The sequence below is a fragment of the Musa acuminata genome, chromosome BXJ2-4 (assembly GCF_036884655.1).
Source record: "Musa acuminata AAA Group cultivar baxijiao chromosome BXJ2-4, Cavendish_Baxijiao_AAA, whole genome shotgun sequence".
Classification (NCBI taxonomy): Eukaryota; Viridiplantae; Streptophyta; class Magnoliopsida; order Zingiberales; family Musaceae; genus Musa; species Musa acuminata.
In genome coordinates this window covers 3,896,560-3,922,669 of record NC_088341.1, presented here as the reverse complement: position 1 = coordinate 3,922,669, position 26,110 = coordinate 3,896,560, and the positions used below count along the sequence as shown (strand labels likewise).

The window sequence follows — 26,110 nt, the reverse complement described above, 5'->3', positions numbered from 1 at the left end:
GTGGGTAGAAGTTCTTCGTATCCTTCTTTATTTGATTAATTAATCTATGTTTCTAATCAATATATTGAAAACACTGTGTGGGTAGGCATGAAAACAATCATCCAAATTTCACTTATCTCAAATACTTATTAGTCAAAAAAAATTTATCAATTGATTTTATCATCAAAATTCAGGATTCAACAAAAATCTCTTCATTGAATGAATGACTAAAGAAATGATCTTTAATCTTCACCCAAGAGAACGAGGCCTATGCACATGTTGTATGAGTCATCATATAATTTTGGGCAAGAAAATAATCATCAACAAACATAAAACATAATAATTTATAAAAAAAATTCATAATAATTCAGTTAATTTCCCAATATGGAATTGTAACCGTCACTTGCAAGAGAAAAACATACTCTCAAAAGGAAATGAAGTGACAAAAGAGGGTTATGGTTTAATTTTCTAAAGATAAAAGGGTCTCTCTGCAAAATTCCTCCATTCGTTGGGCTCTTCTGGAAGCTGCTGCCACGTTTTTATTTTAATGGAATAAAACAAAAAATATATCCAGAGCGGTCCGAACTCGTCGCCCATCCAAAAACGTTTTCCCCAACCCGCGATTCTTCTCTTCGTCCTAAAATCCATCCTAATCATGGCTTTCTCCCACTCTATGCTCTCCCTCTCCCAACCCAAGCCCTGCGCCGCCGCCGCCGCTGCTGCTGATGCCTGGCGGCCACCGGTGCCCACTCGTCGTCTCGCTTTTACCGTCTATTCTCCATCTCCGTACCCCTTTTCCCGGGCTGAGCCGGCCAGTGCGGTTGCCACCCTCAGAAGAAGCAAAGGCAAAGGTACTCTTCCTACTATTTTACTCAGATCATGGACACTAATCTGCGTGATATATGATGTTGCTGCTTATGTCGGGGTACCGAATCAAAGTGCTAGGACGCGGAGTTGGATTTCTTTGTAAGGGTTTTCTGATTCCGCGTCATAATTGCTACTGTGGAGCTTTCCCTAAATTCTGCTTGATCTTTTGATTTTGCTTGAAGAACATAATGTTGATGAAGAATGATGGAAATTGAGATTATTATCTTGGATTTTCATGAACAAAATGTTTATGCAGTGAAGAAGGGAAGAGACATTAAGACCATTATCTTGGTCTTTATTTTTTGTCTTGCCCTTCTTCACTGCATAAACATTATGTTTCCGAATAGTCCTTTCCTGCTAGTCGTAAGAATCTCGATTGCGTTTTAGGAAGCAACTTCAGCCAGCAGCATCCTTATTTCCAATTATTCAAAGAATATCAATTACATTGTCTCTTGAAATATGTGAGAATTCGTCTTGGACAAGACTGGGTTTTTTTTTCACGAAGATTAAGATGAGAGCATTTTTTTCATTTTGATGTCTTATATATTTTTTTGAAAAAAATGTAATACCATTGATCTATTTAACTCGAGACAAGTTTTTCAGTTAGATTGATGGAGGGTTGCTAAAGGGATATATGTGTATATTTTACAATTTTAGCAGGAAATATGTGCATATCGAAAATTTACAAGGATGACAAGACACAGTTAACTTTATAGGATCATATATGCAATTGTGCCACCATTAAATTGATCTCATGTAAATGTGATTTCAGAATATTAATCCATTTCCTGTTCTTTCTTGTTTCTCTTTGTTTCCTGATGTTTTGGCTTTTAATTTGTTATCTTAAAATAAGACACTCGAGTTATATTACTAGGTATGGGGCCTTTGTGGAAGATGAGTTAGTATCATCAATACAAAGACTTGGTCTTTTGGTGTTTTCTTGAAAAGATAAAAAATTATATATACCCCTAAAAAATTATGGCATCTGTATGAATCAAGGAACTTCTCTTTACTCTTCCTGTTTGATTATGCTTTGATTTTAGCTTGGGTTTACACTTGTATGAGCTTGTAGCCAGCTATATGGATACAGTTGAAATGTATGTGGCATTCTCTTCATAAAGTCTGTTACTCATTGGAACAAAATTTTTGCTTCTTTGAGATTGTCCAAACATAATGCATTAATGGGTCAAAAAAAGTTGATATAACTTATTGCAGTGATTCTAGTTCCAAAAGCAGTTTTTATGTGGATGCATATCTGGATGTGGATATATGTCTGCCTAATTTTAGGTTTATGTGGTCTCAATATGCTGTACATGTGCTTCCCACGTTTGGTCCACATAAAAAAATCAGTGCAGTAGGTTATATGGTTTATGTTTTTTCTATTATGATGATTATGCTAGTGCATAAATTATGATACAATACCAGTCACGGAGACTATTAATTTTTTTATTCCTTATAATTTTGAAAGCGTAAAGGAGGCTGTAGCATATATTTAGCTATGAATTACTTAAACTTGATAGTGTATTTTGTCGTTTGTATCTTCAAATGAACAGCCCATTTAAAAGCATGCCACATATGCACTGTGCATTACCTTAACTGCTGAGATTTTATTACTTCCTTTAAAACTTTGTTATTAATTGATTATTTATAGTTGAATCTTTTGCCGTAGCCTACAGTACTGCTTTTGCATAGCCCAAAATACTTGTGATGCTTTATTTATATTGTCCAGAATTAAATTATTAATTGCACTTTTTCAGCAAGAGCACAAATGCATGAATCTGGAAGTGCTTTGGCAGCGGATGCTTTAACAAGTGTTAAGCATGTGCTTCTTCCAATCACTGATCGGAACCCTTACCTTTCAGAGGGAACAAGACAGGTTATTTTTATTTTCTGTTTTCCATGTGTCCAGTTAATGCTTGCATCTATGTCTTATTTTTCAAGGATAGCTATAAAAGGGCAACCTAAAAAAGCGCAGCCAAGTGCAAATGACTCCTATCAATGTGGGGCCTCGGTTGGGTTGATGAACACAGTCTCTCTTTTGCATTTTGAGAGATTAATTCTGTTATCGACCAGGTTACTAAGGAGCAAGCTTACCATGTTGGAAAGATTTTCTCTGATTTTTCTCAAAAATAGCTGTGAAGTTATTATGGAGAAGCCAATGCCCATCTTGTTTCCGAACAATTATCATGCTGCTGAATACTATAGATGATTTTGGTATCATAGATTTAGTTTCTAATGCAAATATTATAGCCAACAATTTCTTATTAATTAGCTTATGCTGCAAAAATGTGGCTAGATGTTTTCACTTATTCTTTTCAAGTAAAAGACCTCTAAATTGGTCCAGTGCATTTGATTTTCAAATGTTAATCAACAAATGCAATTTGTCTAAATCTTGGACTTTACAGGATTTAACTTCTTGTTGCCGTCAGGTTTCAAATGCATGCATCAATTAGACATGACCTTCGCAAAGAGCATGGTGCTTGGGTTATGTTTTTCTTTGTGCAAATATAATCTTTTGACTTCTTATTAGTTCATTTACAACAGAGTTAATTATTTTATTTGAATATCATGCCAAAAATAGTTTCTTTTGTGATTTAAGAGCATTTTGACATGAAAATATTGTTCTATCATATCCTTATGGCACAAAATGTGTTCAACAGAAAGCTGTCAATCTGGCAAGATTATGCCTTTGTACAAAGAACTTGAATAATTGCATAAAGGAATCCTATATTTAATGATTTTCAATTAACAATATGGTAAGATTGTGCATTTGTGCGAAGCAATCGAAGAATTGCATCAAGGAATTCTATATGACTGTCAATTGATCTATGGTGAACATATGTGACATTAGCAACAGCCATATGTGCTGTTACTGTACGATGTTGAGAATTCTGGTCAAGTTTAGTTGGTTGTGGATTATATTATGCTATTTTAATCCAGATGTTACACAAGCTTTTAAGTGCACTACTATGAAGTTTTTGCTCTCATATCTCTCTATTTTCCTTTGTTCTACTGTCATTCTAGCCTCTCCTACAAACTGAACTTGATCCTTTTTTTCCTCGAAGTAGGTTGGATACACTATTCCACTTTCTGGGACTAGTCACATCCGATCATTTAATGTAGAACTATCTTCCTTTTCAGAAGATTGACCCTTTCAGATATTTTTGTTCCTCTTTTACTCTGTTGATGAAATGAACGTGTCTATTTCATAGGCTGCAGCAACCACCACTGCCCTCGCAAAAAAATACGGAGCTGATATCACAGTTGTTGGTACGATGATCGAACCTGTATTGCAGTTACACAAAATAATTTTAAGTTTCTCTTGCCATATGAACCAATATATTGAAGGGCTGTGGAACTTGATTTTCCATTGCAGTTATCGATGACAAGCCAAAAGAGTCGATTCCCGAACATGATGCTCAACTATCTAGTATCCGATGGCACCTTTCAGAAGGTTGGTTTTGTTCTATTTTCCTCCCATTACATTGAATTATGATGTATGGTTGAGGTGCCTGCTTCTCATTTACTTATTTTGTGTTTAGGTGGATTCAAGGAGTTTGGCTTGATGGAACGATTGGGAGAGGGGAAGATGCCAACTGCTATCATAGGCGAGATAGCTGATGACTTGAACTTGGATCTGGTGGTCTTAAGCATGGAAGCAATTCACTCGAAGTATGTTGATGGAAATCTGTTGGCAGAGTTCATCCCATGCCCGGTCTTACTTTTACCTCTCTAACTGTTTTAACTTGCCGCTTACGCATGGTATAAATTCTTCTTCCCAACGGAGCTGTTCCAATGATTAGCTAAATCTGGCCCTTCTTCTTCTTCTTCTTCCAATTGCCATGATCTTTAATATCTTCGATATACATTTCTAGTATTTCTGATCTTTGGGCCAGTCTTCTATAGCATCTTCTACTCAACTTGTTAGAAGTTGATTATTTGCTGCTTGTCTACTGGTGAATATCTCTGCTATTCACGAGTTTGAAGAAAACAAAATCATACGCTTTTCGAATTTGTTTGGTGCCTAATAATTGGGAATATGATCAGGACAGTCTGCAAGATTGAGACCAAGATCTGTGTATCATTTTCATGTTCGGTAGAGGTCACCGAAAACTTGGAATTTGGATAAGTTTTCTTCTTATAAAAGATTGCATTCAGAATTTGTGTCTATAAAATTCCTCTGATGGTGAGAGTGCAAAATTCATTAGTTTTTGAGTGAAAAATAAAGAAAATATATTCTTTAAATTTTTTTTTTTGAAGCAACACATTCAATAGATTTTTTTTTTGTCATCTTCGAAGCTTATGTATCACAGCTCAAAGGCCTCTAATGTATTATCTGTCTCATGTTGACTATAACTGGACTCATAAAACCCTATCGACAGTGTAGACTCTTCAAAGCTCTCACAAGGTCAATAAATAGTGAACTGTAACATCCCATTGGTCCCACATGAACAATGTGTATGATTAGTTTATATGGGCATGATAAATGTATTATGTTAACTCCCGCTTAAGTATTTTGGTTCGTGGTTGAAGGATCAAAATGAGGTTATTGACCAATTGGCTCATCAGACTCGGATCATGACATGAACACCTAACAGGATTCTATTATGAAATTAGTGAATATTAATGAGACAAAACAAAACAAAACAAAAAAGGATAAATTCAGCTGAATTATATTTACTCTCTCATCCTTCACTTGGCTCTTTCGGCAATATTTTTAGGGTTTGAAACATGAATGAGGTTCCTGCAGGGTCTATAGAGAGAGCTTGTCATAGTATTAAGGTCCATTAGGGTCTGTCCCTGCAGAGGTCTTAACTAAACTGTAAATTATGATAAGATGATTTAAAACTTGGGATGAAAATTTCAATCAAATATAACTGCCTCATTATGATCCAATGTTAATCATACAAACATATGGAGAATAAAAAAAATATATAAAAGGAAATAATTACAAGAAATGGTAAAACTTCCTGACTGAGTTTATTTGCAATGTCTAATCTGACGATAAATGCAAATGTATAGACTGTGTTGTATATGTTCGTATGAAGCTGTGAGCAACCCAAGGAATTACGATCAAAGAATTGTGGATGAGAGAAGCAGCAATGAGAAGAGACTACTTGTGAGTTTCTTTTGTGTCGAGCTGTTGGAAGGAGGCTTCGGCATGGTGACTTGAGTAGCGTTCGCCCGAGTAGAGTTCATGCCGCCTTTGGTTGTCTTGGTAGTGTCACTGCCTGGTGCAACAAAAGAATGTTGATATGGTGACAGGGTGAAGGTACACATAATCTTGTTCTCAATACTCCAGCCTGAAAATTATACTCAGATTTGTACCAAACTAATGTCTATTTTTTTGGAAAGATTTCTACTTACAATCAAAGTTCTTCCAACCCAAAGTCAGCCTTTCTCTGTCGAAGACGATACGGAGGCCTGCCATGAAATTTTCTGCACAAGATATGTTTGAGAAACCATAGTTTACTTTCTTATAACTCATGCAGTAGCCACAAAGAAGCTGATACCTCATAATCATCATTCTAGTCTTTCTGGTCGCAAGATAGTTTAAGCCATGAAGCAAAAGATCAAAGTCTAATTTGATCTGTGCAAAATGTGGTACACCTTCTACTCTTGTAGAGCACAAGATTTGTGCCTCTCACAGTTTCTGTGCTAAGAAACCAGGAGAGCTATACAGCACTAATTTCTAGTTTAGATGCTTGTAGGTTAAACTAATTGAAATCCGCATTGATTTGAAAAGGAGCTCTGATTAATCTAAAAGACAACAGTTTCAAACAGAGATATCCATTTGTTGTTAAAGTCCATAATATATTAAGCTAATGACTGGATCACAACCATGCTTCTACAGTTAAAGGCAGCCATCAGATACTGAACTCATGAATGAACTTCTTAAATAACCGGTTCATAATAAAACAAATAAGAATTTTTCTTCGATCAAGATAAATCCTGGTCGTATATGATTTCAGAGATGTGTACAAAGAACTTACGCCCAATTATATTCAGTCCATTGCTCTTCATAATGGCCAAACAATAGAAGTATTCATTTTGCTGCACATCACAAAGATCAGGAGAACTTATAAAATATCCATGAATCTGGATGAAATATGATATGTTTATACTTTACCTGTAAACTAAACAAAAATATTGGATCATTTACAGGAAAAATGCTTCCGCCTCTTGTTGTTAAATTTATTTCAGGTAGTGAGATTGTAGTTTGAGTAGGACTGCAGTAGGAATTGGAAAATAAAATTAAGGTGTCATCTAAAATAAACATGTAAAACATCTCTACGTCTCGGATCATTTTAATTACCTGACATCAAAACAAAATTCGAAAGGGACATCTGGATCAGGATTGAGCCGTTGCTCTTGAACTTGTGCTTTGAACTGTAACAAGGAAAGGTATTTATGAGTTACTACAAATCAGCAAAGAATGGGGCATGCTTCCAGATCATCAGTGAGAATTTATCTTACACTCTGAGTTAGCTTGGTATACAGGGGATCAGCCAAATATGTGAATGAGGTACCCGAGTCGACAAGAGCACTAAGAATAGCAGTTATAGAATCATTTCCTACTGTGGCTCCAGTTATGTTGATCATATAAGAAGCACTGGGGAAAAAGAAAAACACAAAAGAAAAATAAGAGTTACTCTTGTAAATAAGAATGCAAACCACACATATCTAACAAAGGCACTTACAAACTCTTGTCTATAACAAATGGAGTTTCTTGTTGGTCTAAGCTACCTTTGTCTCCGAAATGTATCCTCCCGGTGCCATCATCTCCGAAGCACATGGAAAAAGAGTTTGAAGCAAGCCCTTGACTGGATAAGATGCTAGGGACAGATATCTTCTCCATTCCTAGCCCAAACAGACCATTTGGAGCTGCACGTTCTAGAAAAGAACCAGTTTGAATTTCTCCACATCTACATTAGCCAACCAAAGAATAATTAGGATTGGAGGGAAGAGATAGGAATATGGATTTCTGGTGAACTGAAATGATTTAAAACGAAGACAACAGTACCCGAAAACAATCGGTGCTTTAATGATTTGAGGTGCAGCATCCTCGGTCATCAAGTACAAAATATCCTCAACCAAAATTCCAGAAGATGAGGTATTAGCAGATACATACTGAACAACATAAGGGCAATTGCTGGCTTCTGCAGTGCATGAGGTCCGGTTTTGGAGGTCACATAAGCCATTGCTGCATAAAACCTTCTTGCTCGTTGATGATGCATTAGGACTGTAGATGTTAAAAGATACATTCTGCTGCAATAAAGTGTTTGAAAAATAAGATGCACAGAACGAGAGGAACAAGTAGGTTTGGAGATATAAACTTTATATGGAACTGGGGTTATTTATCAGTACAAACAAAGGAGTACAGAATATATCAACCAGAAATACATGGAAAAATTTTCATTAATGAGATAATATCGGTAGTAATAAAACAATGATGTGTCTAAAACTTACTCCGACCACAAAAATCATAAGGAAGAATACTAGCCAACATAGAAAGAAAAAAAAATCTGAAAGCAAGCAGAAGTGCTTTAAATGCATTTTCTGATGAGCATTTTTGCAAATTAACAGGATACTCCACACAGAACACTAATGTCCTTGTCATATTAGGAATTACATCTACATGTTATCATGCATTGTAATAATGACGCAGAACTATGTCTAGGATTATCCAGAAACAAATGGTAACACCAGGCCAAATTCGTAAAACCTTTGTGACCATGGTCTAACCTGAAGGGATTGTAGTGTCTCATCTTTCATTGTGACCATGGACTAACTCGAAGGGATTGTAGTCAAGAATAACAAGGAAGATTAAATCACATGCAAGTGATTAGAACATATTGTTTAGCTTAAGACTTCGAATCTATATACTGAAAAGTGTAGGTCTCTAATCCAGAACTTACAGTAACTGTTCCACTTTTCTCACCTCTACCATAGTTAGGGTTCTAAATTGCAATTAATTTTGAGTATGGACTTGCTGGTATTACAAGACTGATGTAGCAACAACAACGAAATTTTTGATCCAATTGTTTTGTAAAAGATGATTGCAAACCAACTACACCTCGTCCAATCTTATGATAAGAAAGAAGAAATCATATCTTAAGTTAAAAACTCTACCTAAGAGGATGTTCATCAGAAAAGAAGCTACTCACAAAGAAGATCCATAGACAAGATAAAAAAAGAGCTACCAAAGAGAATTTGGAACATGAAAAAAAAGATAGCAGAAATCAGAAGGCTTACACCAAAATCAGGGGAGGTGGTAGGCGCGCATTGTTTGCAATCACAGGGCACCCAGAACAGATCACTCCCAGTATCCAACGCCACCAGAAACGTCATGTTGGGCGTCCCCAAAGAAACGATCGCGTAATGCAAGCTGATCATCAAGACAAAATCCCCAAACCCAGGGGGGCAATCAGATCAAAGCACACAACGAGACGTTTAAAAGATCCAACCTTCGAACACCCAGTACCAATTCTTCAAATCAAGCAGAGCGAAACAAGAGAGGGACGACGTACAATCCCAAGGAGCTGAGTCGGACGGTCGCGTTGCCGTCGGCGAAGGAGAGGTCGGAGGAGGCGGCGGCGAGGGCGCGGCCGCGAAGGGCGCGGTCGTGGTGGGCGAGGGCCTTGTAGTACTCGGCGGTGCCCTTCTCCGGCCACCACGCGCCGGGCACGGCACGCCCCTCCGCCCACCGCCGCACGCGGTCGGAGAACCGGTGGTGTAACTGGAACCCGATTGCGGAGGCCGGCGCGGGGATCAGCGCGGCGGCCAGGAGGAGGAGGAGGAGTCCAAGGGCGGGGGAGGCCATGGGAATCGAGGAAGAAGGGATCAAACGGGGTACGAATGAATCATGGGAGTTGGGATATTTCGATTCGATGCGACTTCTTGTCACACAAGAAGAGAGAATTGGAGCCAGACGAGTCGTTTTAGGTGGTGGTTATTGCGGTAGGCGTCTGCGGGAGGGAGGAAGGAAGGTGCCGCTCGACCACTGTATGGTTTATACGTGTGTTGGTTTGGGTTCAGTATAGGAAAGCATGCCGTTTTGGTGTTGCGTCTTGTCGTTTCTCGCGGGAGTGACACTTGTCATCTTTTCTTGCCAATAAGGAGAATTCCGTATTCCGGGGAATATATATATATATATATATTATTTCGAAAATATTTCGAAAAAATATTTTTTATTTTTATTTTATATTTTTTATCTTATAACTTAGGATATCCTTAATTTGATACTCAACTACTTATGTCTTTTTCTATTTTTTTTTCTTAATGGATTGGCTTCGATCCAATTATAATGTTTTTATGTTATATTATAGTTTTTTTTAGTAATAACAGTACTAAAATATTATGTTATATTTTTTAAATATATCATTATGTTACAATATTTTTTATATTATTAAAAATATTATAATGAGATTGATTCACTCACTGATCTATAGAAAAAATATATAATTAAATTATCATATAAAAGTTGATAAATCATAATTATTGAACCTGATATATCAATAAAAATTTTATTTTATACGGTCGATGATGTGACGTTGATAAAGATGCTAACTTTACAACAATAAATGACTTAGTTGGTTAAGACAACAATTGATAATCCCGACTAAGGTACGTTATTACCCCATAACCATAGCCCCCCGATGATTTAATATATGATCTTATAGCTTAATAATGGATAAGAAATTAACATAATTATTTTTGACATTAGTGAACTCGATAGCCACGTGTCATAAAAGCCTTCAAGTATATCCTTGAAAGGGAAAACTCTACTATTCAATCATTATATATTTGAATCCTCAAATCTATTATTAATTTATGCATCAAAATAGCTTTTGTGAGACATACCCTCTGTATAACTTTACAAGGTTATTTATTGAATCCTTATCTTCCCAACACCCAAACTGTGATTAGTCCGGAAGTTAATTTTATCATATTTGAACCCTCTACATTATCAAACATCTTGAATATGTATAACATTAGTCATGCAAAAGAAATTAAGAAAAAAAATATATAGGTAGACAAAATAAGATTCATAGCATAATTCCCCTACAATACATACATGATCCCATCAGTCATATAAACCTATGGAATACTTAAAATACTCATACTTTTGGCATAATAATGAGTTTGCATAAAATCAATGTAAAGTAGAGTTTCATCTAACAGTTAGCTCAATGAAGATTAAGTACAACAGTAAACACAATTTATTAGGTTTTGAAGAGAGATATATATACTAAACATAAATATAGAAGAATAGATATGAAAACTACTGGCTTCAAAGGGATGGATATATATGCTGTGGCTTCCTCGTAATAAAAGAATTTGCATAGTAATACAGGAAGCTCCCAAGGCATTGGAGCTCAAAAATGATCCCAATATCCTTAGAAAATGCAATATGTTCATGTTTATTTCTCTTTGGTAAGACCATGAGATTTTTACGTACCATAAAAGCAAGTAGTTCAAAGAGTGATAAACAATCTAGGAACTTGATCCAGCCACACTCTCTTTATGCAAGCATTCACATTCCTTGTGGACATTCTACATTTAATCTTTCTCCTAATTAATCAATCTTTGTTTGTTGGTTCATCCACAGACCCTCCCCACTTCTTTATTCGAGATTCTGCTTCCATTGCCTGCCACGGTCAGAAGTCAAGATTATTCAGATACAGAGATGGATACATGAATAGAGAGAGAGAGAGATGACCTCCTTGTCCCAGTTTGTGCCTACAGTAACCCCAATGAGTACCAAGGTCTGTAATCCTACGCCTGTTAGCATGCCACTCCACATACCCTGAGCTCAACGAGGAGATGATGGAGTAGCCATGACAAAGTAAGGTAGAAGGGAGGAGAAGGAAGAAGAAACAAGAGTAGAGAAGATAAAGCAGTACAACAACTGCAAGGTTACCTTCACTCCTAGATCAAAATAATACGCCAACAGGCAGCCTACTGGAATGCCCACCAGATAATAACATCCCAAATTGATATAAGCCACCAATGTCTGCCATCCAGCTCCTACTGCCACACCTGAACACGGAGTCCACGAGTTGAAGTAGTGTTGATAGAAGTGAAGACACAATGGGGGAATGGCTTCCGATGCTAAACCTGTTAGAACTGGTTGGACGCTGCTGAGGAGGAGTGTGAATGCGAAGACCACCGCGAGGTCAGTGACTGCAGCAACTACGTCAGGGCTGTTGGTGAAGGGAACCCCGTAAACGTCCTGGAGAACCAAGACCAGGGAAAAGAAGACGAGGCCGAACACGACGGAGGACATGATGACCACCAGTATCGAGAACTTAGCCGCTCTCGGCCTGCCTGCTCCAAGCTCGTTCGATATCCTCACGCTGACAGATCCATCATCATCGGCTTTCAACACAACCAAGAAGAATGTATAAAGGAAGGAAGGCTAGTCCGGGATCACCTGATGGCGGCATTGAAGCCGAAGAACACCATCATCTCCCACCCGTACAAGTTTATGCTGCAACAGGAATGTCGACAGGTAAATTATGGGATTTCTTGATAGAGAAGATGGAAGCTTATCGACCGTCAGGGACTAACCATATTGATATAGCAGCCACTGCTACCTGAGCATTCCTCAGGTTGCCTGCCAACACGATGAGGAACATGTAGAACCAGAACTCCAGGCTACATGGATGGCAGCAAACACATGAGAACATCAAATATGGAAGAAGAGATCTAAAAACAAACAGCAAGTAAAAAAGAAATAAAAAAAAATTTAACGTCAGGATTAGAATCAAGAATCGTAAATCTAAAACAAATGTTTTAGGAAGGTAAAAGTCCACATTATCTCTTAAAGAATCCATCCACTTTTTTTCTATCTATTAGTCGATAACTATAACTAAAATCCAATCATATCTATAATATATCTTAATTAATTAAATATGATCATATAATCTAAGATTTAAAATTAATTTTATTCAATTGGATTCTAAAATTTTGAAAAGTACTCATATACGCAAATTTAAAATGAAGTCAATAAGTCTAACTTAAACATAAATTATATAATGAAATTTTTACTATCGGGATAATTTATAATATTTAAAATTTCATCATTTCAAACTGATTTGGTTTCTGATATATGAGCATATAATCTTTCATCATTTCAAACCGATTTATTTTCTGATATATGAGCATATAATCTTTTATCCTTTATCGATAACCTGTTATCTTTTTTTTTTTTAATAATTTTTAATATTTCATTCCTAGGTAACTTTAATATTAACTAGTATTCTAATTATAAGACTAATATCTGATTTGATATATATTTGAACATATAATAAACTTTTAATTACATATGCATAAGAATTATGGAGGACTTGTATCATTCATGTGGAATGATGTTATTATCTATATGTATTCAATCCTAAACGAAAAAATATCTAAAATAATATCATATTACCCTATCACATATTCAAAGTAAATTCTTCTTTGGGATTATATTTTATAATTATGTGTGTCACTATGTATATTATTTGTTTAATACCATTTACGACTAATTCCTTGATGTAATATTATAAATTTATTAGTCCAAACCTTTTTGGCAACTATAAAACCAATATAATAATATAAAATATAATTTAAAATATTTTATAAATGGTAAAATAGTTATTATAATTTGCATCCCATAACCTACCATCTCATGCTACTTTAATAGTTACTAGTTAGATAAAACTTAGGATATAAGTTACAAATAATATTCACTAATTTTTTTTAAATTAAGTTTATGTAGAAATAATTCAATAATAATAAAACAATGATCATAATAATTATTTAATTTTAATTAATATAAAAAAAACTTATATGATAACTATAATCATGATAAACATAAATCATACCTTTATATAAAAAAAATAAATATTATTTCATAATGTCAAACATATGTATGTGAATAACTACACAAATTTAAGAATCACAAGTAATAAAATTTTACCAATATGTCATATGAGAAAGCCATAATAGAAATTCATAATTTATAGTTTTTATAATTCAGAATTGAACCTTAAATTATTCCAATCAACCTTATTTAATTGAGCAAGCCCATTGGGCAATCCAAAAATGAGCCGGTAGATTTTGACTAAACATCAACAAAATAGAGTTAACCAAAGTAAAACATTAGTCAAAATTTAATTTTCTTCAAATTTGGTCAAACAAGATTGATGGAATCTAAATCTAATCAAGTAAATAAAATATATTTAGAATCAAATCTAGTAAAAAAAAAATTTTGAGGATTGACCAAAATTGAGGCTCAATCAAAAATTAAAATTTAACCAAATTAAGATAGTCAATACTTTAATTAGCTTAATAACCAAGTGCAATAGGTCAAAATTAGGAATTATCAAAGTCAAACTTGGTTTAAATTATATCAGTCAAAATTTGATCAAAATAAACTATTGATCAAGTCAAAATTAAATAGTTGTCAAAAGGGCATAATTGAAAGAATAAAGTAAAGGAGCAACCCTAAAACAAACTCAAAATTAAGGATTTTGTTCAAAATTGGAGCTAAATAACATATTTCTTCTTGCCGTCAGCTTTTTATTGTAGCTTCCTCCACCACCATTGCAGGACTTCACGATTGGTAGCATCCTCTCTATGACTGATTATTGTCTAACATTGCTTATACCTGTCTTACCGATATTAATCTACATTGTTATCGATGCTAAGTGATGCAACCCAGTAAGCCCCCTTTTTCGCACCCTCACTACGGCTTATCCTTCATGAGGGCTACACCGTCAATGCTTAGTTGTGCATCAACATCGCTATCGTTTGTTGTTGTACAATTGTTGTTGTGCTGCGAAGCTGTCAAACCACTTTGCTAAGCATCGTCGACCATCATTGCATAGCTAAGCAATCGTCACCCCTTACCATGTCATCGATTACAATCGCTTTCATCATGTGCCATCGCCTAGTTGCAGCGCTATTCGTTGCACCTAGTAGCAATACCGATATCTAGCATTGGTGCTATCATCCAGCACTCGTAGAAGTGTTGTTGCAAGCAACAGTGTCGCTTGCACAATGCAATGGAACCACCACTATATTGCTCAACCTTATGTGATTGCCATCCTAAACTAGTATCCTTACAGTTATCCTATAGTGTTAATGTCTGACGCTCGCACTGCTATCCAAAGCAGTGTTTCTAGCAACGACCTACTAATACAATTCTACATATCCTTTCGTTCGACATCTTTATCCTTCCGTTGTTCATAGATCCTTCATGAAAACCTAGGGATTAAACAATGTATACAGACCCAATAGTAGCGACTTAGCATATTTGGATCATAAGATGTAAGCATCATAGAATCAAAATAAAAATAATAATTTGATATAATCAAATTAAATCTAATGCACAAGTAAATCAAAATAGATCTAGTTTCTTTAATGATATATGATAACTTAGATTTCAATAACATGATTCTGATATCAATTATATGAAATAAAATTATTATGCGAAAATTTGTATCATAGATCTAAGATAGAATATACATATCTTTTGAACACAATAATCAACCAGATAGCTCGAATGACACGAAGCAATATAATAATGATCTTCATGCTAGACTCTTCTTTTCATCTCTTTTTATTTTTAGAACTACTATAATTAACGAAATAGGGATTTATCGGAAGGTTTGTATGATTCGTAAAATGTCTTGTCATATATAAGTGAGAGGATCTAGAAAAAATAATAAAAAAAATTTCTCTTAAGGAATCATAAGAGTGGACTTCATTTTTATTCACTAACAATTATAACTAAAATCTAATCGTATCTATAATATATTTTATCTAACTAAATAAGATCATACACATACCACATCATAATTGCAGAAGCAATAGAGAGCCTCGCAAAGGCACCCAAGTCCCTAAAAGCTCCCCAGCTGAAGCCATTCCAAGCACCGGGGCAGTATCCCCAAGCTACGTATATGAACTGCCCGACAACGACGACCCACCAAGCTGCATTAAGCGAAGTTGCAGCACCCACAAGACCAAGCTTGAATTGGACTATGAGAAGCCAGCTGAGGAACAAGTGGAACAGCAACGCCACTGCTGAAACGACCGCCATGGTCATCACCTTGCTCTGCGCTTGGAGGAACTTCTGGAGGGGGAAGTTGAGTCCATAGGCAAATAACTGAGGGATCATGTAGAGGGAGAATCTCCCTGCAAGCACTGCGATCTCTGCATCCTGGTGGAATAAAAGGAGGATGTGGGTGGCAAAGAGGTAGATGGGCAGTAGGCAGATGCACATCGCCGTGAGGATGACCCATGACCGCTGCATGTAGATCCCCAACATGTGGAGCTGCTTTGCACCAAACGCCTGGCCGCACAGTGTCTCCAGGGCACTTCCCATGCCCAGCTATGAGTGAAATCATGTAGAGGATAAAAAGAAGAGGACGAAGAGAAAAAAAGGTTGATATTGTGCAATGCAAGTTAGTGATGATATTGTAGGCAAATGCTTTTCATTTTTCAGAATTTTTCTCGCAAATGCTTTATTATATTCAATAAAATATTATAATGCAGTATAAAAATACTGATATTTTTATAAAATTATATAAAAACACTGTATTATAGTATTTTTTATATTATTAAAAATATGATATCATAGTATAAAAATTACAATAAATAAGATAATTTTATAAAAAAATGTACAAAAAATATTATGTTATAATGTATTCGTATTGCGTTATAGTATTTTTTTCATATTGTTAAAAATACTACAACACAATGTAAAAAACATATAACTGGAATTTGCCTGGAATTTGCCGAACAAAGTTTCAAATATATACAGCATAAACACTATTACAAGAAAAATCCCTCATTTGTGATCATAGATATCAATAGAAAAGTAAAACAGGACACCCGTGAGACAAATGCCGACAGCAAAGCAATTCGGCTTTCTCGAATAAATGCCCACAACGATTGCGATCCAATAATTGCAATCCTCGCACCTTCAGATAGGGCAGAGAAGTTATCAACCTACTCATGCCATAAGTTCATGGAATGAATTGAGGCATGTTAAGGATATTTTTGGAGGTGGTATGAGAGTCATTAGTTCAAAACCTTATCCAACAATTCTCTACGCCTAATTCATTGCTTTGATGGCGATATGTCATAATCATCTAACAAAAATCATTTAGAGTTTGAAACCCTCATTGATCTTTAATCGCTTATTATCTACACCCAGAAAAGTCTTCACGCCAATGCAAATCAGTACCAGAAGAGAGAGACAGAGAGAGAGACAGACAGAGAGAGAGACAGATCTGAGCTTATTCATCTAACCCATAAGTCTTCAACTGCTCCCGCCAATAATTGATATCATCATTTTAGAAGTGCAGCTCTCGATCATTTAAAGGTCGATAAGTGAACTAACAACTACAAGTCTACAAGAATGAACTCAACATATTGTTAGAGTTATGGTAGTTGTAATTTCCCCCAAGGAAATGTTTCTTCTTTCGGTTGTGGCAATAAGGAACCCTAACATCTGTTGTGTATATCTAATTATGCAGTTCTGTCTACCAATAACACGATGAAAATTACTTTTATGATTTGAATCGATGAGATCTCAACGCGAACTACAGCGGGAGGAGAAGGAAAACGATCTGGTAAGACGTAAGACTAGAGGACTTGCTTGTTCTCATCATCAAGAAGTGGAATTGGTTGACGTACCATGATGCCGAAGGCGAGGCCGGCGATGACCATGTTCTCGGTGGAGACGGCGTCGAGCTCGAGGGTGGTGAGGTGGCCGGCGAAGATCTGGGTGACGGCGCCCAGGGAGTACTGGGCGATGGACGTGAAGATGGCCGGCCCCGCCAAGTACCACAGCTTCTTCTTCTCCTCCCACACATGCTCCATGAACTGCCTCACGCTCTTGATCTCCTCTAAGTCCCTCTCTCTCTTTCTCCCCAGCAAAGCATCCTCCAGTGGTTCCCTCTCCATCTCTCTCTCTGTCTCTCTCTCTAGGAAGAGAAACTGCGGGATATTAAAATGTCGAGAAGAAAATATATTCCTGAGAAAAGTTTCAGTTTTTTGCCCTTTTTTTTTTCCCGCAAAAAGCAATTTGTTTCCTTTCTGTTTCACAGAGCTCTTATTTTTTTAAATCACAGTTTTTTTTGGGGACAGAGCTCCATACTAATGAATTAAATTAATAATATACTTAACAAATTTAGAATTCTTTATAAAATTATTTTCTAAAAATATAAATGCTCTGGGAAAATATTTAAAATTAATTAATTAAAATTTTGGAGCAAGTTTAAATTTATTTTAATCAGTTTGAAATTATGTATCAAACCAAGAAAGAATAAAAGGAGGAGGAATTAAACAAGGAGAACAGTATTGGAAAGAGCAAAAACCAAAACAAAAGGTAAATTTTTTTTGCTTCGTACTGATTTCTTGATTTCACTAAAATAGACTGACATCTTTTATGCATGCCATGATTGTAATTCAAACGAGTTTTATAGAAAGAAAAAGAAAGGCAATTATTGGTGTCTGTCCTGATCGAAGGACACAGAATACTGTACCTGATAAGATCTTAGGTCTTATCATAAAAGTAATGATAAAAATAAAAGAAAAAGGGATGATCATTTTAAGGGGATCAATCTCCTTGATCGCTTCGAGGGGATCGATCTCCTTGATCGCTTCGAGGGGATCGATCACCTGGGGTTTGTCCAGAATAACATTTCATTGATTGATTGAAAGAAAGAGTTATAGAGTTCCACCTAGGATTCACTAGGACTTGGACTCTTAATAATAAATAAATATTAAATAAATCTCTATCTAACTCTAACTAAACCAAACATGCTCAATTGAATTAAACAGACTCAATAAACATTATTCAAAAACTCAAAAAAAGTATCATAACAATTTCTTCCTCTTCAAATCAGCCTTATCCTCAAGGCTGAGTAGCATCAAACTTGGAGAGTTTCTCTTTCAGCACTTCAGTCATATATTATCTGTAACGCATCATAAACCATTGATCAAGTAAGTAGGTCTCTACTTTTTTATAGTATAAGCAATAGGTCCGTTTTTTAGTGTAGTAATTGTTGCAAGACACTTCTGACCCCTGTATAATCAATTTTATCTTTGAACATTTATTAAAATCTATCTTTTAGCAATCTTTACTTTAAATCTGTCATAGTCTTCAATATGGTGGGCTAATCGACTTGCAATTTTTCTGTCCATAAAATTATTAGTGCTACCCGTATCAATCAAAACAGTGTCAGGCTGATGCTTCAAAATAGTGACCGGTGGTTGCGGCAGCAAAGGATACTATATATATATATATATATATATATATATATATATATATATATATATATATATATATATATATATATAGCTACGTCAATCACTACAGCGAGATGCCAAGGATTGTCGCTCTGATACCAAATGATAAGACCCTAAGGTCTTATCGTAAAAAAAATGGAAGAAATGGAAGAAAAAGGGATGATCACTTTGAGGGGATTGACTTATTAGAGTTTGTCCACGTATTGGAATAACATTTCATTGATTGATTGAAAAAAATGGATACATCACTATTTATAGAGTTCCACCTAGGGTCCATAAAGACTTGAACTCTTAATAATAAATAAATATTAAATAAATCTTTACCTGACTCAAACTAAATCAAACAGACACAGTAAAAAACTGGATTAAACAGACTTAATAAATAGATTAAAAAAAAATCCTAACAGTACCCCACAAGTTCATCAATTTGTTCCCGAACAAATTCCACAACCTTCTCCAACGTGTCACAACAGAATCATATGCAATCCCTCAAATTTAATTTCACATTGAGTTTATTGTTATTAACTTAGGCTAATGATTCAAACTCAATTAAATTAGTGAGTTATCCGATAGCCTTAGGTGGGCTCCTATACATAGCATTTGGCCAAGTGAACTAGTGGTCCCATCTTCACTAAATTATTGGATAGGGTTTAATGCATATTTTAATGTAAATTGATGTTTGATAATTTTTTTATAAATCACATTTGGTTCGGATATTATATTGAAAATACTTAAATGCTAATGCTATATTATGAATTACATCCCATCAAAATATAACACCTGTCATTCATGGATTTTTTTTTTTCATTCATTAAAAGTAACAACGGCCAAAATTTATTGAAAAATTCACTCATATCACGATCTCATATATAAATTATGGAATTCCATATTACATACATACATACATACATACATACATACATACATACATACATACATACATACATATATATATATATATATATATATATATAAAATTTACTGCTTGGAAATGACTATGACTCCAAGTTAAAACAAGAAACTGCCATAACGAATGCCTCGACGTGGCTCACGGCACAGCACAATTACCGTTGTTTTCCTCACTGGCACCGTTTTCTTTGTTCTTTCATTCCGTCGTCTCATTGACACTCCAATCCCCAAATATCAAAACGATTGGCCACAATCGACTCCACGTAGACGAACCCCTAAACACATCCCAAACTCCACAGTAATCGTCTCGCAATAAGGACGATCGATCCCCGTAGAGATAGACTCCCACACGGATTTGCTTCGCTTCAATGGCTTCCGCAAGCCATCTCCTCACCTCCACTCTATTCGGCATCAGACTCCGTCCGAAATCCACGCCCAACCCTTCCCTCCTCCTCCTCCCGAGACGAACCAACTCCATTCGATCACTCCTCGATCGCAACAAGAATAGCAACGACAACCGCCTCACCCTGTCCCCTTCCGTTGCCGCGGCCGCCGCCTTCCTCCTTTCCTCCCTCCCTCCGGTCGCCATCGCCGAGGACGTCGCCCCGGTCCCGCCTCCCACTTCGCCGCCCGCCGTCCAGTTCGATGCCGCCTCCAAGCCCGACAACCCCTTCGCCCAGTCCCTCCTCACGGCCCCCAGGCCGCAGACGTCCTCGGACCTCCCCGAGGGCTCCCAGTGGCGCTACAGCGAGTTCCTCGATGCCGTCAAGAAGGGCAAGGTCGAGCGCGTCCGCTTCAGCAAGGACGGCGGGGTGCTTCAGCTCACGGCTGTCGATGGCCGCCGGGCCGCCGTCATCGTCCCCAACGATCCCGACCTGATCGACATCCTGGCGATGAACGGCGTGGACATCTCGGTCTCGGAGGGGGACGCCGGCAATGGGCTGTTTAATTTCATCGGGAATCTGATCTTCCCCTTTCTCGCCTTTGCCGGTCTCTTTTTCCTCTTCCGCCGGTCCCAGGGGGGACCTGGGGGCGGGCCGGGTGGGCTTGGCGGGCCGATGGACTTTGGCCGGTCCAAATCTAAGTTCCAGGAGGTTCCGGAGACCGGTGTCACCTTCGCTGATGTCGCCGGAGCCGACCAGGCCAAACTTGAGTTGCAGGAAGTGGTGGACTTCTTGAAGAACCCGGACAAGTATACGGCTTTGGGGGCGAAGATTCCTAAAGGTTGTCTCTTGGTGGGTCCGCCGGGTACCGGCAAGACGCTGCTGGCGAGGGCGGTGGCAGGAGAGGCCGGAGTCCCGTTCTTCTCGTGTGCAGCGTCCGAGTTCGTGGAGCTATTTGTGGGAGTGGGGGCGTCGAGGGTCCGGGATCTGTTTGAGAAAGCAAAGGCTAAGGCACCGTGCATTGTTTTCATCGATGAAATTGATGCGGTGGGAAGGCAGAGAGGAGCTGGGCTTGGCGGTGGCAATGATGAGAGGGAGCAGACTATCAATCAGCTCTTGACGGAGATGGATGGGTTCTCGGGGAACAGTGGAGTGATAGTACTGGCAGCGACTAACAGGCCAGATGTGCTGGATTCGGCTTTGCTGAGGCCTGGGAGGTTTGATCGGCAGGTCACAGTTGATAGACCTGATGTTGCTGGCAGAGTGAAGATCCTGCAGGTCTGTTGGCGATAGCTTAACTCATAAATTCTTTAATTGTTAATGATATTTATGTAGATGTTTGATAAAATACCTCTTGGTTATTGATATTTATGTTTTTGCTTGTTGATGCTTAGATTTTGATAAGTTGTGCATGTGCCACAATAAGTAGATGTTCGATGACCCGATTCCATAACATATTTTTTGAAGCATCATAATTAATTGCATGTTAAAATCTTGCTCCATAGTCGATGGATCTTCTGAATTAATTACAAATTATAAAATCTTGCTTCCTAGAGTTGCTTAGTTGTGCTAAAATTAGGATTTCTTCGTCAAACTTGATTTTTTTTTTTTTTGCCATTTGAAATCAATTCATGGAATCGGAGGCTCTAATGAAAGTATGTGATATAAAAATTGTTAAGCTTGTTAGTGATCCACAATAATGAGGCTTCAGCTACCATTTTCAGTGCAAATTCATGAAGTGCTTTTTATGTCAAAGTTCTTGCTCGGAGCTTTTCATTCATCTTCATCTTCTGGTACTTGAATATTGGTTAATGTATTACTGGAAAAAAATTTCATCTGGATCTAGGTTTAGTCCGTTGTCCGCTTTAGTATGATCAAGATGATTTTTGAATGTTTATTTTATATTATATGATGACAGATAGCTGAATGCTAAACAAAGATGCAGTTTTTTACATTTGACACACACTATTACTATTTTCTTGCTGGATCATCCTTGCTCAATGGTAGGAATTATCCATGTAGGTGACCCAAATAGTTGAGACAATATGGCTTCTTGTTAAGTTCTGCAGAAAGTGTCTGAACCATTTAAAGAAGTTTTAACTTGTAGTTTTTAATTCTTTGAAATCGGTTATTTAAGATTATTGGTTTTTCTTCCAATAAGTCTTTGATCAAGCTATGTGATTTTGTTGAGAACCTTTATTTTAGCTTGACTACTACCATCCAAGGATAGGCAACTGCTGCCTAAACTATCTTTGTGTTGCAAAATAATAAGGATGAAGTGTTCCAAAACTGCTCTGCGATAACACGTGTTTGAAAAGTAATACAGGATGAAGTATTTCCAAGCCTATGGTCCAAAACGACAATTGCGGAATTTATGAGGTTATCATCAGATTATACCTTGTACGAGTGACAACCAATTTATGTTATGTCTTTGATGCGAAAGCTTTACTACTTCAAAGTTGCCCTCAAATAACTTGCATATTAAATCAATATTTCATTTGACCACTTTGTTACAAATTGTGTGACGGAAAGTGGTTACCCTCTTGAGGAGGTTTGGATTCTTTTTCCAGAAAAAAGAGTAAATCTATTAACCCAAAAAGCACTTACAGCCTGTGCTCACTAGATCAGCACACATAAAATCAAGAAAGCACGGTAAGAGGTTTGGATTGAGAGGTAGTAAATTAGTAATAATCATCTAGCATAGTAACATCTGCAAATTAAGCAAGAGACAAACTGTGAATTGGAAGATAAAACACTACTATTGCGAGGATTTTTTACAAGATAAAAGGAAAGTACATGGAGACTCTATGAGGGATTGCAAAACCATTCGTATTTACTGTTTCAGGTGTAAATTGTGTTGCAAATCACCTCTTTTCAGATGGTTTGGTTCAGCTTAAATTTTAGTTTAAATTTAATGGCTATTCTTGTCCTTTCTCGTCTCTTGATTATGTTCAGTCATTTTAATTTCAATGTTGCAACTACCGACAGCAAGTTGTATGGGTTACATGGAATCAATGATCTGCTAACTGTAGCTAAACACAAATTTGCCAACGTGTTTTTCATCAAAATTATTCAATAGGTTCATATCTTACATCTGTAAGAATGAGTCTGCCTAGTCAAGGTGCCATTGCAAAAAATTCAAGCACCTGAATATTTATACTGCATAACTAATTAATTTCTTCATGATTTTGAAATGGTCTTCTACCGTTACTAGGGCCCATTCTACAAGTTGCAGACGTAATTTAATCTCTTATATCAATTTTCCCAGAATTTAATCGTAGCTAGTAAATGATTCCTGTTATGGTGTGTGTAAAAGCCTTTTCTATTTATAGGTTCATTCAAGAGGAAAAGCACTTGCTAAGGATGTAGATTTTGAGAAAATTGCTAGAAGAACCCCTGGTTTCACTGGAGCTGACTTGCAAAACCTGATGAACGAAGCAGCTATTCTTGCAGCCAGACGAGACCTAAAGGAGATAAGCAAGGATGAAATTTCAGATGCTCTGGAGAGAATAATTGCAGGACCTGAAAAGAAAAACGCAGTTGTATCAGATGAGAAGAAGAAGCTGGTAGCATATCATGGTTAGTGTCTCATTAACTGAGCTTCAACTTTTACAGTTTGCCATGTGTTTCAAATGAAATGATATTTCAATGTTTTGTTACAGAGGCTGGACATGCCCTTGTGGGGGCACTCATGCCCGAGTATGATCCAGTTGCCAAGATCTCCATTATTCCTCGAGGTCAAGCTGGTGGTCTTACATTCTTTGCCCCGAGCGAGGAGAGACTCGAGTCAGGACTTTACAGCAGAAGTTACCTAGAGAACCAAATGGCTGTTGCCCTCGGAGGAAGGTTAGAAAGAAGAGCAAGGATATTCCCGGCTAAACTTCTCCAACTCTTTTGTACATCATCACTACATCCATCAACCATGTATTTTTGCTGCATTTCAGGGTGGCAGAAGAGGTGATCTTCGGACAAGAGAATGTCACAACAGGAGCTTCAAATGACTTCATGCAGGTTTCACGAGTGGCAAGACAGATGGTTGAGAGGTTTGGATTCAGCAAAAAGATTGGACAGGTAGCCATAGGTGGGTCTGGTGGAAATCCATTCCTGGGTCAACAGGTATTTGAACATGTAGCCATTTCAGCTTATGTTCCTAGATCTTTATATATCCAGGCTTGTACTGATGATGGCATGCATGATTGTGTTGTTTGATAGATGTCAACTCAAAAAGATTATTCCATGGCAACTGCTGATGTGGTTGATGCTGAGGTGCGAGAGCTTGTGGAGAGGGCTTATTCCAGGGCCAAGCAAATCATAACCATGCACAGCGATATCCTCCACAAGCTGGCACAACTTCTCATCGAGAAGGAGACTGTCGACGGAGACGAGTTCATGAGCCTGTTCATTGATGGCAAAGCAGAATTGTATGTTGCATGACTAAACAGACAACCATGCCTCTTCCATGTTGTAGTTTTGATCACAAACACATTGGACCAAAAGCAAATTAGCAAGAAAGAGAAGAATTTTGTGTATAATATACACTCTATTTTGAAGCCTTAATTTGGTTATGGATGACTCAGAAAATAATCAGTAGCTATTTATTTTTCACGGTGATGTAAAATAAGATGTTCTATTAATAAATGATTTTTTTCTAGATATGGAGTTCTATGAACACCTCAAAATATATTTCATATTCATAATGTCCATAATTAAATGCTAAAGCGCATGGGAAGATTTCTTGAGAAGTGTTTATTCTTTCTTATATATGTAGCTGTTTATTTTTTTGTTGCCATTTAAAGTTAGATGTTCTATTAAGAAATGGTTTCTAATAAACATAGAAACTCTTTCATAAACCTTTATATTTTATGAATCTCCTCATAATTAAAATGCAAAGAAAATGACTCTATAGAGGATCCAAGTAGAAGAAAAGTTACTACACATAAAAAAAGCTCATCAATCCTAGTCCTTGAGAAGGCTTTGACAATGAAATCTCCATTTTAAGTGTGAGAATGATTGAAAGAGATGTGCATTTTTCATTTGAGTGACCCTCACAATAGTACCTAATCATATATGGAGAACCATATCGGGCTACATTATTCTTGTTCTATAATTTATCATATAATCTAATGATTTTTGCCAGCTTAGTCTTTTATTTGCGATCACAGATGGAAGGCGGTCCGAGTTCACAGTGAGCACAGCCTGGCCGAGCACTTGATCCATTTTAGTAAGCTATAAAGTCCCAAAAGCACTTTAATTGGTACACCACATCTCGACATGAACTCAATCTTATTAATTAAAAAATATATATATAAATATATATACTTTATTAATTAATTAGCCACCGATATTGACTCCGACTAAGTATTTATTAAGACCAATTCGTTGCGGAGTGTCATTGATGTTATAGGATTTAAATAGTGGGTCGCGTGATCCGAATGGGTCATAAGAAGAATCGTGATGTGAAATATTATTTTATTACTTTGTTTTTTTATTTTTATTTATCTCGTCTTTATACTGTACCGATTCATAAATATTTTATTTTGTAGTTTTAAATAAATATTATGATTGATTTGAAAAATAAAAAGATATAAAAATTTGTTAAATAAAATTGAGACACTAATGCAAAAACAAAAACAGAGATATTTTTGTTGCGAGGCGTAGAATAA

The 26,110-nt window shown here is 36.7% G+C and overlaps 4 protein-coding genes across 7 annotated transcripts; 2 read left to right on the top strand and 2 right to left on the bottom strand.

The window, feature by feature from the left end:
- The first annotated feature begins 545 nt into the window (after positions 1–545).
- LOC135609563 (uncharacterized) lies at positions 546–4,784 on the top strand. 2 transcript variants are annotated; one of them, XM_065102946.1, is made up of 6 exons: positions 546–830; positions 2,604–2,722; positions 3,915–3,965; positions 4,059–4,116; positions 4,223–4,300; positions 4,389–4,784. In XM_065102946.1, exons 1-6 carry the CDS (start codon positions 635–637, stop codon positions 4,580–4,582), a joined length of 696 nt encoding a protein of 231 aa, XP_064959018.1. In that variant the 5' UTR covers positions 546–634; the 3' UTR covers positions 4,583–4,784. The 2 variants fall into 2 exon arrangements, with proteins under 2 accessions (XP_064959018.1, XP_064959019.1); XM_065102947.1 differs by lacking the exon at positions 3,915–3,965.
- A 917-nt stretch (positions 4,785–5,701) lies between these two features.
- LOC103980650 (aspartyl protease family protein 1) lies at positions 5,702–9,907 on the bottom strand. Of its 3 annotated transcripts, none has more exons than XM_018824653.2 (10): positions 9,378–9,907; positions 9,103–9,235; positions 7,871–8,115; positions 7,548–7,772; positions 7,324–7,459; positions 7,163–7,236; positions 6,977–7,076; positions 6,840–6,900; positions 6,214–6,285; positions 5,702–6,073 (listed from the first exon to the last, which is right to left on the bottom strand). In XM_018824653.2, the coding sequence occupies exons 1-10, from the start codon at positions 9,668–9,670 to the stop codon at positions 6,042–6,044; spliced, it is 1,371 nt and encodes a 456-aa protein (XP_018680198.2). In that variant the 5' UTR covers positions 9,671–9,907; the 3' UTR covers positions 5,702–6,041. The 3 variants fall into 3 exon arrangements, with proteins under 3 accessions (XP_018680198.2, XP_009395379.2, XP_018680197.2); XM_009397104.3 differs by having other exon boundaries at positions 5,702–6,077; positions 9,378–9,902; XM_018824652.2 differs by having other exon boundaries at positions 5,702–6,077; positions 7,871–8,112; positions 9,378–9,901.
- Positions 9,908–11,248: 1,341 nt separating this feature from the next.
- LOC135609562 (protein DETOXIFICATION 33-like) lies at positions 11,249–17,842 on the bottom strand. The gene is made up of 8 exons (XM_065102945.1): positions 17,539–17,842; positions 15,687–16,228; positions 12,421–12,507; positions 12,284–12,340; positions 11,968–12,206; positions 11,771–11,889; positions 11,570–11,656; positions 11,249–11,498 (listed from the first exon to the last, which is right to left on the bottom strand). Exons 1-8 carry the CDS (start codon positions 17,806–17,808, stop codon positions 11,430–11,432), a joined length of 1,470 nt encoding a protein of 489 aa, XP_064959017.1. The 5' UTR covers positions 17,809–17,842; the 3' UTR covers positions 11,249–11,429.
- A 2,546-nt stretch (positions 17,843–20,388) lies between these two features.
- Positions 20,389–25,098, top strand: LOC135609561 (ATP-dependent zinc metalloprotease FTSH 1, chloroplastic-like). The gene is made up of 5 exons (XM_065102943.1): positions 20,389–21,725; positions 23,780–24,026; positions 24,110–24,293; positions 24,392–24,563; positions 24,660–25,098. The coding sequence occupies exons 1-5, from the start codon at positions 20,433–20,435 to the stop codon at positions 24,879–24,881; spliced, it is 2,118 nt and encodes a 705-aa protein (XP_064959015.1). The 5' UTR covers positions 20,389–20,432; the 3' UTR covers positions 24,882–25,098.
- The last annotated feature ends 1,012 nt before the right edge of the window (positions 25,099–26,110 follow it).